Below are 12387 nucleotides of genomic sequence, written 5' to 3'. Positions count from 1 at the left end.
TTCCCTTGGGGGGGTACGCAAAATTTGGTGAGTTTTCGAGCACGTTCAGGCCTCCAAAAAAGCACGCGAAGTGTCCGAATAAAAATAATAATAATAATAATAAACACTGCAATTACAATAGGCCTTCGCACCGCCAAGGTGCTCGGGCCTAATAAACACTGCAATTACAATAGGCCTTCGCACCGCCAAGGTGCTCGGGCCTAATAATAATAAACACTGCAATTACAATAGGCCTTCGCACCGCCAAGGTGCTCGGGCCTAATAAACACTGCAATTACAATAGGCCTTCGCACCGCCAAGGTGCTCGGGCCTAATAATAATAATAAACGCTGCAATTACAATAGGCCTTCGCACCGCCAAGGTGCTCGGGCCTAATAAACGCTGCAATTACAATAGGCCTTCGCACCGCCAAGGTGCTCGGGCCTAATAATAAACGCTGCAATTACAATAGGCCTTCGCACCGCCAAGGTGCTCGGGCCTAATAATAATAATAAACGCTGCAATTACAATAGGCCTTCGCACCGCCAAGGTGCTCGGGCCTAATAATAAACGCTGCAATTACAATAGGCCTTCGCACCGCCAAGGTGCTCGGGCCTAATAATAAACGCTGCAATTACAATAGGCCTTCGCACCGCCAAGGTGCTCGGGCCTAATAATAATAATAATAAACGCTGCAATTACAATAGGCCTTCGCACCGCCAAGGTGCTCGGGCCTAATTAAGACTCAATGTGATATTTGACGGAACCTGCATTGACAACCCGTCACCACTAGATGGCGACAAAACTAACTCAAACTCCTGTTTGTTTTTATGTCTATTTTCTTCCAGCTGTTTCAAACTTTAATGAACGAAAACACATCTGCACACATCCCGCATGTTGTTTTCCTCCCCATCGTCACATAAATAACCACCCACAAATCCCCCCCCTGTTGCCGTGGTGTGTGTGCGTGTGTGTGTGCGTGTGTGTGTGTGTGTGTGTGTGTGTGTGTGTGTGTGTGTGTGTGTGTGTGTGTGTGTGAGTGAGTGAGAGCGAGCACGTTGCAAACAAACTGAGAAAGCCATTCACAGAGCAAAGCGTAGGAACAGCGGCTGCACGCGGTCGGTCACCTCCATTTTTAGGCTTTAAAGCTGATTTTTGAACGTCATCTACCTCAGACAGTCCTGATAAATCAGCCAGAGCAGCTCGGCAACGGGAGAAGAGGAAAGAGGACGGCAAAGACCAAAAACAGGATTTCATCTCTTCCTGACATGGATCTGATTCTGCGCTGCGTCCAAACTCCGCGGGTTTCTTCACTTCAGTAATTGTGTGTTTTAAAAAATGTCCCAAGTGCAAAAGACGCAGATTTAAATTTCAGGAGAAACACTAACACTTAAAAGTCGAGATGGTTCATCTCAGATGGGTTTCTGTGTGCGTTTTGGCTTTCATCTGTGCGTCCCACAGTGTGAAAGTTAACACACAGGATGGAGAAAAATTTTTGGAGAATATTTTGCACTTCTATGGTGAGAATAAATCAATTACCACAGATAATCTGGAAGATTTACTGCTTTTAATCTCAGCAAGAAGATCAGATTTAATAAATGAAGAAAATCCACTGGAAAACAAAGAGGTATTTGCATTTTAAACTTATCTTTTAATCATTCATATTGTATTAAATCCCCATGTTGTCATTATTGTATGCAGGTTATAAGCATTTCCTCTGTTTGCATGTGCATTTTTCCCTTTTTTGGACATTATGTTCTAATGCCGAAAGCTGTCATTTATTAAGTCATTTAATGGTGTGCACATCTAAAACTATCCTTCAGCTCATCCCCTTTTTTATTTCTTGCTTGTATTTAAACATATTTTTGTCCCTTGCCACTAAGAAATTATAATCAGAAGTGCATGAAGAAGAAATAAGAACAGAGCGAGTGGAAGAAAAAAAAAAAAATTGTCCTAATAACATCCCACTGCCCCTCAGTGTTCCTCTGCAGAGGAGATTTTGTCCCACTTTGGGTTCAGTAATGTCACCGAGCTGACCGTGGGACATCTGGGGAGGATCTGCCCTGCTGTGTTGACCCAGGTGTTGCTGCCCTCCTGCCCCTACACCACCCCCGTGAAGCTGCCGCCTCTCGACTACTCTGGTGAGTTGCTTCATCCCATCGCTGGTTTATTTGTCAAGATTCCTGCAGCTCAGATAATTAACAGGTCACAGCCAGCTTGTTGCATTGAATTATACATGTAACACTTTCATCTACAAAAACTCACATTATTGGAAATATTTGGACATTTCTGTGGATATTTTTTACCCAACCATTTAAAAAGAGTTCTGCTCAAACAAATTAAACACTATAAGCTGAATAAGATCAGTCACTGATTTAATTCATAATTATTTATGAATGTAAGTGAAAATCTTTTTTTTTCTTTTTCTTAATAACCACGCTGGAGCTTTCCAAAGGTTACAACACATGATCAGTAAATAAGCTTATGAACTTACTGAAGTTTTCTGTAGAAATCTGGGATTTTTCGGAGCTTTCAAAGCTGGAATTTCAGCTGTTGCAGGAAAACCATGAAAGGACAAATCCTAACCATTAGCATACCCCCATCTTCTGTTTTATTTCAGTTATCTCTCATATCTTGATGCTTCTGCTTACTAATAATAATATTCTTACATTGAGTAATAATCTCTGTGAGAGGCATGTTTGAGAACAGACAGAAAAAATAGAAAAATGAGTGTTTTATTCAGATAAAGATGCAATGTAATGTCAATATATTTGTTTCAGATGACACACCAGTGAACTCTGCTCTGTAAGCACATAGAAATCAGCCATAAATGACTCATTATTACATATTATTAGAATATTAAGGTGTTTGTTTGGCTTCAAGTTACTGGTGAGCTGCTCCTAACCTCACTGAGGTTAGACAAAATAAAAGTGTATGAATGGTGTCACGTTAGAACAAAGAAAAGAGTTATCCTCATTTTAGAGGTGAAAGTTGATGTTATTTATAATTAACAAGAGACTAAAATTTATATTTTTATTTAAAAAAAAGGATACAATTTTGAGTCGATGAGCTTCATTAAGTCAGTAAGTTGGATAAAAATGCTTGATTTTATTATATAAAAAAAAGGACCAAAGATATAAAAAAGGACAAAAAAAAAGACATTGCAGAAAAATTCAGCTTAAAGAGTAACATAAAGTCAGATGACATTCTTTTAGCCTAATTGTAACATAATTTGTGCTCCACAAGAAACAAAATGCACTAACAGACTTGTGTATTATTTAATCATATTATTATTGTGATGATGTAAAGTCTTAACCTGTCATGATGATGTCATCACCATGACGATCTGGAGTAAAGGAACAGTGACTGATTTAATCACTGCGGCTACATACATCAGCACGTTACACGTCAAGCCCTTTTGTTTTTCACTCATTTCATTACCATAAGGAACAGAATAATCATGTCATGACTGCTGTTGTTGCTTTTACTTCTAAATTCACAGAAAACTAACAACTCGTATAACACTGTGTAATTAAAGATTAAACACAAAATGAGGCAAAATGCAGAAATAGCACATTAAAAACCCTAAAAGTTCAGGATTTAGATGCCTTTAGAGCCATTTTTAACAATAGTCTGAAGTAATCAGTCTCTGTGTGTTGTTATCAGTGTCTCACATTGGTTTTGGAGGACTTTTGATCCACTTCTCTTTACCTACCTGACTTCAGGTCCCTCGACAGTATTTTAATCAGCTAGAGGTCTGGACTTTGGCTGGGATGTTGTAGCACCTCGATTTTTGTTAAGCTATTTTTTACCAAACACAAATGAGCCATTTGCTGCCGTGTTGGATTGTTATTCAGTTATGACCCAGTTTGAGTAAATATTTAGCACATTTGGAGTACAGACGAGTTCATAGTAAACTTGGTGTCTGCGAGGTGTCCAGGTCTCGCAGCTGCAGACTCAAATCATCATCCCTCCACCACTGTGCCTGACTGTTAGTATGAGGCATTTGTGTTGTTGTGTTTGTTTGTTTTTCTTTTCATAAAGCATGTTGCGTTAGAAACATTTCCTCTTTCATGCTATCTGTCCAAACAAAAAAATAAATCTGTGCTGGAAGTTTGGTGTTTTCTTTTGATCCTGAGTCTTAAGTTTTTGTTTGTTTGTTTTTTTTCCCAGATTTTCTCCGGCGACTTTTCCAAGCAAGCCACGCTTGTTGAGTCTTTTTAAAAAAAGATGTTGTCATGAACCTAAACATTTAACTGAGGCCTGTAGCATCTGAGATGTATCTCAATCTCTTTTTTTTCCATTTGTAAATAACTTTCTGGAACGTCCGCCTCTAAAAAGTTTGGAAACTGTCTTGAATGACTGAACGATGGACTCCTATTTGTTTTGCTAATGTTTTTATAACCCTTTATGAGCAAAAATAAGAGCTCCTCTAGGATTGCTGATGCCTTTCTTCCTTCATATAGAGTTATACCTTAATACTGCTGACAACACAGAATCTCACATTAATGACAATCAATTAATCAAGTGCATTTATCTACTAAACATCTTCTGGCTAATACTCACCTTAATTTCGGTAGAAGAAAGTGTGCGTAGCTTTTCTTCACGCTGCTTTTACATTTAAGCTCCGCTTTTGTTCAATACATCATAGTGGTGTAATGAGCTGTTCATTTCAGGCTCTGTCTGGCATTGAACACTTGTATGGACCAGATTTCTTTCATTTTCAGAACATTTTATTATATCTCAAACACTTAAAACTTTAGATCATATTCTTTCTATTTCACATGACTACGGCTGAATTTTAAACAATGACCAGCAAACACCAAACAGGAAGTATCAGCCTGGATATTCATTATCTGACTTGCTGGACTAGAACTCCAGATATACTTTATGGTTCCACCAGAGCCAAAGTCAGCAGACTAAACAGTTCCATTAGTAGAAACCATTTGGTTTGTGATTGTCCATAAACCACTAACAGCACGTACTCTGCACAGTTCCTTCGTAGAAAATCTGACACAGCAGTATTTAAACCAGCTGTTAGATTAACATGCACGTCTTGTGAACAAAATGTTTTAATCAGCAGTGAGAGGTTGGAGAATAAAGTGTCTAGATCCAGATTCTGATCCTTATGTCGCCTGTCTTTGTATTGGAGTATTTTCCCTCTCCATTTTGGTGGGTTGACTCCCATGAAGTGGCCCTGATGCTCCACGGTGTCCTGAGCCGCCACAGCAGCCCCCCTCCCTTCAGAGCTGCTCACACAGTTACAACAATCTGACCGTTTCCATCAGAAAATCTCCACTCTTCATAAACAACATTGTCTTTTTTGTCAAATAAAACATTTGCAATGTCATCTTTGTACGTTTGCATCAAATACGACGTGAAAATGTAAAGACTTAAAGTTGCCATTTTTAACATTAACTCAGAGTAATTGTCTCTATCATGTGTGTCCTTGCAGTGTGGGGTTATGGCTTTCTGGCTGTCACTATAATCAACCTGGCATCTCTGCTTGGTCTCCTGCTGATCCCCTTCACCAAGAAGTCTTACTTCCCTAAAGTGTTGACCTACTTCATCGGCCTGGCCATCGGGACGCTCTTCTCCAACGCTGTGCTGCAGCTCATACCAGAGGTTGGTAAAACAAAGCCTGGTGTTTTGTTGGCTATTAAATGCAAATAAATGTACAAGCTAGGAACGAGACAGGCTGTTACAATCCTCCTTTTTACCCACAGGCCCTTGGTTTTGATCCCAAAGCTGATAACTATGTGGCAAACGCGATTGGAATATTTGGAGGATTTTACCTCCTCTTCTTTGTGGAAAAGATATTGAAGATATCTCTCCGCATGGACCACGAGGTGAGCCAAGAGTGCAACGAGTGGCTTTATTAAGTCACTTTTATTGCACAGACATATAATTTATTATTGTGGTTCATCTAATTTGGTTTATGGGAGTGTTTGGGACATGAAGGATGTTGTGAATCATTTTTATTGTGTTTCTATATCAAATCCTTATCAAATCCACATCAAACAGACGTGTGTCTATTTGTGTGTCTATACCCATCAAGGTACCACTCAATAATGAAAGGCTGAGAATACAATTAGAAATGTTAACGTCCATTAAAATAAAAAAAACAGGGTTGTTTTGTATCTATAATTTAACGGTCAGGGTGACCTGCCCTTTTCCTCTTGAAGGAATTGTAATTTATGGCTTCTTGGCACCTGCTCTACATGCATTTGTGAAGTCTTTATATTGTCATCCTCTCGATTTATTCCCCTTGATCAGTTTGATGTTTTTTAACTAATTCCATAATCAAATAGATATTAGGGGATTGGACTGAAGTCAAGATTCAATGTAATCTGTGTTTTAACTAGGCTATCTATTATGAAATGGCTCAAATTGATGTGTTTGTAAAGTGTCCTGAGATAAAACTGTTGTGAAGTGGCGCTATACAAATAAAGCTGAATTAAATTGAATCAAATTAGGCCAAGAAGAAACTTTGTTCAGTCAGCGCTATTCTCAAACTCGTATAATTTAAAGTCACTTCTGACTCCAAAAAGATAATGATTATTGGCCATGTGCCTAAAGGTTGGTTCAAGGAAGCTGCAAGTGATGGGATTCTTCTAACATTCACGGTCTTGTTTTTACTTCATTTGGGGTCAGCTGGGCCCTAGCTTTCCATGCATGGGCATGCCATCAGTGTACAGTTGTCAGTGAAGCATTCTGGAGGCGCAAAGCAATGTCAAAACTCTTTAAAGTCCCCCCAAAAAAGGCGTCCATATTGTTTTTCAGCTCATTGTATTCTTTCGGAGAAAGTCCTCAGCCTATTTCCCGTCAATCAGTCAGCTGTGACAGCTACTGTTTTAATAACCTGCAACAGCAATCACCCCTGTGCCCACTTCTATTTTATCTTATCATTAGTTCATTCCTAAGATAAGCTTGTGAAAACACTGATTCTTCGATGGATTTTTATCTGCGGTGGCCACGTGTGTGATATGCCAGAGATTTGCTGGCGATGACATTTCACTATCACACACACCTGATGACATTTCATTGGAGAATTTAGGGTGTGTTTATGTATGTGATGTGTACAAAGTGAAACAATGTATCATACAACAAGGCTAGTTGGGCTATTTTTTTTATTTTGCTCTGTTATTATATTTGACATAATAACCAAAATAGCATTTTTGGGCAATTCTGAGGACAGCTAAACAAGTCTTAGCAGTCTTACACCAAAAGTGGTGTTTTAACCTGATTTGGACATTTAAACCGCTCTTATCAGTTTCCCAGGATGGCCTGTTAATATTTTACAGCCACTCTTTATTTGTGACATTTGTTTTAGCTTGGAAATGGAGCTTCGGCTCTTTTGTCTAATGCCTTTGTATGTCATTTCAGCATGGCCACAGCCACTTCACTCCTTCAGATCCACCTCAAGAAAACACTCTCCAAAATGGTGACATACCAGAAAAAAAGGACGCCATAGTTTTGACCAACATCTCCACCATCACTACTGATAACAGCAGCCCGGATCCTGATCCAGCGCAGACGAATGTGAGCACGTGTCAGGTACAATTTATGCCTTAAAGAACTCAAATATCTCAAATGACCTGACATAGTTCGTACAGGAAGCAGGAAACACGATTTACATTTATTGAGCCGTTATCACCGACGAGCCCTGATTAGAGATTCTGTCAAAAGTTAACGGTGCTGTATGGAGGAATTCTGGTTTAAAGAGACAGAAAATGCTGCACAGACATACTAGAGGTCTAGCAGTGAAATTAAGCCATTGGCCTCCATTCCCTCCCATGACGGTAAATGCTGAGATTGTCCGATTTGGACACAAAGACTCCTTGTTCGTCCACTACTTGTAAAGGCTCAGCTCCTTTTCTCTGCAGAATAACTCAAACCAAATGCCAAGGGCTCTGTTTGTGTCTGTCTGTTCTTAAATTTCCTTTCATCAACATGCCAAACCATTATAGATGTAATTAAGGAGTACCGTTGCAAACAGCAGTATCTCCTACATTTCATTAATCAGCACCTTTGTTGATCAAAGCTCTTAGATGGATCTTCAGTTTCAGCTTTGTGACAACCTGACTTTTAGTCCGGGTATAGCAGAGGTTGCTCTTCACTTTTCATTAAACATTTAGTCATTTAAAAAGATGACCTGTCTGATAAGATGACCTGATTAACTATTGATAACCATCTAGAAAAGGACATTCATGTTTAAGATGAATTTCTCAGCTTCAATGTCGCTTTGTCATGAGACGATCAGCAACTGATAACACCCGAACATTTGAGGATAAATATCAGTGACCTAATACTTTGAGGACAATGTGCAACCTTCTTATGTCTTTTCTGGATGACCTGAACTTTGACTTATGTTTTTCACTAAATCTATGTGTTTGCACATGACTTTTTGCCATGGTGAAACAGTAGCACCCGCCTTTCATCTGTTTTGTCACTTTTCCAGGATGCCCAGGTGTCCAGTGTGATGTGCCACTGGCTGCGTGGGAAACACATCACCAGCATTAAGACGGTGGCATGGATGATAACCCTGAGCGACGCCCTGCACAACTTCATCGATGGTCTGGCCATCGGTGCGTCGTTCACTGTGTCCATACTGACGGGCTTCAGCACGTCCACCGCCATCGTGTGTGAGGAGTTTCCGCATGAGCTGGGTGAGTAATAAAGCTGTAAAAACTAAGCAAGAGCCTCCTCAAAAGCAGCATTTAGACGGTTCAGAGCTTGCAGGGAAGTTTTTATGACATCAACAGTAATGTGTCAAGTTGTGGAATACAAGCAACAATATTTTCCTTTATTTTATCTCTCATCCCTTCTTCACACATCTTTGCTGTGTTTGACTTTGCTTTGTGTTTCTTTCCAACCATGATGCATCTTCACACTAACCGAAGGAGTCAGACAGGAGCAGGTGAAACAGGCTGAAAATAGTTGACGAGCTTAAAATGACTGTTTTGTCCATATCTTTTTATCAATAAAAAGTGTTGCTCCATCTTAAAATATTGCTCATTTAAACATGACTGCCCAGCAGGAAAATCCACAGCCATTCACAAAACCACTTTTACCAGCATTGCATATAACATGTTTTATTTTGTCAGGTGATCATAGACATTTTTTAGTGACCTATATTATTATGAGCTACGTTTATTCATATATGTATGTATTTTTAATGTAAGTGAGTTCTGGTTGTAGTCAGATGTCTTATCATCATATGCCCCCATACCAATATGATGCAGCTATCAGTCTGATACTATGTGCGTGAACTCATATCAGGTCTTCATTAAAGTGTTCCAATATTATTGAATGTGACACTAAAACACGTGGAATAAATGCTTTAATGCATAAAAAACTAAATTATTACTCATGGCATATTAAAAATCAGAATTTTGCATTATCTGACAAGTGAAGCTGATTTTGGGGATTTTGGTGCCTTGTCTCGCTGATGAACCAAATACACCAAAAACCACTTTTTTTCTCCTCATTTGCGAAGATTTCTGACAGTTTTTAAAGTCCTACAGCCGACCAGGGGTCACCAACTCCAGTCCCGAGGTTCCTGTTTCATTGCTACAACACACTTGATTCAACAACTTGTCATCTTCTGCACCTGCCTGGTAATGGGCCGTTGATTTGGGTCGGGTGTATTGCAGCAGGGAAACACTAAAACCTGCAGGGCATTCTGCTGGTTTTAGGTCTCGAGAACCAGAGTCAGTGACCCCTGCTTTGCAAGATGTTCACAGAATCATCCATTTGATATATCACATAATTAAACACTCGGTCATCGCATCTTATTTCCTGGTCCACACTCCTACCAGTTACATGTAATGGGATTTATTAGTACTCATTTCTGTGCCCTGTGACAGCAAGTACTCACACATGAGTACTTGGTTTGAAAAAATGTGCTATTAGTGCATCTCAAGAATATATGTAAGCTTATATCTACGAATAAATTTAATAAGAAAGATCTTTCTGTTTACAGTAACTTATTATTTATTAATTTAATTTATTTTTATTCATTTAGTTTATTTGACAGGGACAATAAACATCAGCATTAATCACAAAGAAAATATTCCTAGTACCAGATTGTAGCTCTCAGAACTAATTTCCATCTATAGTCCTTGGATTAACAAGACACACAAACATGAATTAAACACAAAACAATGTAAAAAGTTAAACATTTCATTTAAAAAAACAGTAAACCAAACTAATTGATAGATTAATGCATGTATATTATGTACAGAGCAAAGTTGCTCTGTGGACAGTCTCTGTCTCTCCTGTCCATGTTTAAGAAATATTTACGGTGTTTGCTCTTTAAAAGTCATAAAATTTTATTAACAAACTATTAATTAACTGCACATTTGCTTCAATGCAACGTCTTCTCACAAACCTTGAAAGTCCGCTCAGAAGCAATAAGAGCTTCTCTATTTATATAAAATGTGTAAAAAGAAATATTCAGATAAAATGCAAATGTATTTCGACAACTGAGTTTAAAAAAAAGGATTTTTCCCCCCTTTGGTTATAATATATAATAAAAAAAGAAAAAGCACAAAGGTTTTGCAGATTCTTTTTTTTCTCTAATGCTGCGTTTTCCCTGCAGGTGATTTTGTTATCCTGCTGAATGCTGGAATGAGCATTCCTCAAGCCATTTTCTTCAACCTGCTGTCAGCCATGTCATGTTACATTGGTCTAGTGTTCGGCATCCTGCTTGGAAGCAACTTTGCCCCCAACGCAATCTTTGCCATCGCAGGAGGAATGTTTCTGTACATCGCTCTTGCAGACATGGTGAGTTAACTGTTTCGGTGTGTCTGACATGTTTCCTTTCCATTTTTCTTTTAATTTAACACTCCTGACATCCTTTCAAATGTTAAAGAGTCTCCTGTAATCACTTTATTCCTGCTGAAAACATAAATCTTCCCTGATGGGTCTTTTTCCAAAGTTTTACTTTATCTACATGTGAGGACCTGCTGGCTGTGCTGCCCCCTGGTGGTGAAATGTCAGACGTACAAGAAGGTCACATAAAGATTTATGCTGAAAATAGCTTCATCATAGCAGTTCTACAAAATGCAAGCAAAATAAATAATAATTAAAAAAAAAGGGCCAATAAGACAATTATTTTTATATCCAGCATAATTAAAATAAATATACAATTAAATGATACATAATTTTATTATGTTTGAGTTGCTGGGGAATGATTGTCATTAACATCAGTTCCTGCTTGGTTTTGGTCTTTTAATAGGATTTATTTACAATGATCAATGACATTAGTTAACAAGACCCATTTTACACCCAGATCAAGCCAGTCTGTGTAGTTAGCACACAATTCTAAAAATAAAATAACAGTAGTGGTTTCCATTCCTTGTTTCAGTTTCCAGAAATGGACAGTATAGCTCGAGAACAACAACGAACTTCCAGCAAGATCATCTTCTTCCTGATTCAGAACGCAGGACTGCTCACCGGATTCACCATCATCCTCCTCATCACCATGTTTGCAGGGGACATTAACCTGGGCTAGAAGGGGCCAAGGCCCCTACTTGAAAACCAGCTGCCTTCGTTTCTGCTCTCGTTCCGGGGCGGGAAAGTGAATGTAAACTGAATGTTTTGTACAAACAAAACTAAATGTTAAAAAGGGAAAACAAATGTAAACTTTTTTTACCTTTTGAACGATGAATTTAGTGAAATGTTTGCTTTAGAAAATCTTTACAATCACTTTATGCAAAGTCTAATTAAATTTGTTTTAAGGAGACAATAAATGATTTTATTGGTCTTCGTATCTTTTGAAATATTTTTCGTTTACCTCAATGATGCTGCGAGAGAGTTTACAGAACACTGGGCACTTCAGTTACCAAAGAGGTGAAAACTAAAGAGTAAAACTTGGAATTGATAGATAGATACATATTTTTCCAAGGCTCGTCTTGTGTTTGTTCTTCAAAAATAATCCCATGCATAGAAACACTGGCATTTTAGCTTCCAGGTGGTAAATTAGACTTTTTAGTCCTTTCTAAATCTAATATTTTATTTAATTAAATGTAATTATTGCAATTTCATAGATCGGTTTGGATAACTTAGTTTTATGTAAAGTAAAAACTAAATTTCAGTTGCTGAGTATCGTTGTTGTACAACCACCTGCGTCTAAAACTTTAAATTTGATAAGCATGGAAAATGTTTGAGCCAGAACCAGAATATGATCAAGAACATTATGACGGACCCCAACAACAAAGCCTGGACTGGAAGAAAGGGCGTTCCTGCTTGGGAAGTGATGCACAAAACCTGCTGTTGAGCAACACCAGTGTTTATGTTGCCCTCATGTTAAACGTACTGTATCTTCCTGTGTGATCCCACATGTGCAGATGTGGGAAGTGCGGTAACGTGAAAAAAATTCTGACACAAGTCTTGAAAAGCTAA

The 12387-nt window shown here is 38.5% G+C and overlaps 1 protein-coding gene across 1 annotated transcript; it reads left to right on the top strand.

Moving 5' to 3' along the window:
* Positions 1 to 1381: 1381 nt before the first annotated feature.
* Positions 1382 to 11497, top strand: slc39a8 (solute carrier family 39 member 8; the record flags this gene model as incomplete). The annotated part of the gene is made up of 8 exons (XM_079261688.1): positions 1382 to 1606; positions 1958 to 2120; positions 5435 to 5604; positions 5706 to 5828; positions 7366 to 7536; positions 8441 to 8648; positions 10583 to 10767; positions 11351 to 11497. The coding sequence occupies 8 exons, from the start codon at positions 1382 to 1384 to the stop codon at positions 11495 to 11497; spliced, it is 1392 nt and encodes a 463-aa protein (XP_079117814.1).
* Between the last annotated feature and the right edge of the window lie 890 nt (positions 11498 to 12387).

The sequence above is a fragment of the Telmatherina bonti genome, assembly GCF_933228915.1.
Source record: "Telmatherina bonti genome assembly, chromosome: 22".
NCBI lineage: Eukaryota > Metazoa > Chordata > Actinopteri > Atheriniformes > Telmatherinidae > Telmatherina > Telmatherina bonti.
This window is presented reverse-complemented; position numbering and strand designations above follow the sequence as displayed.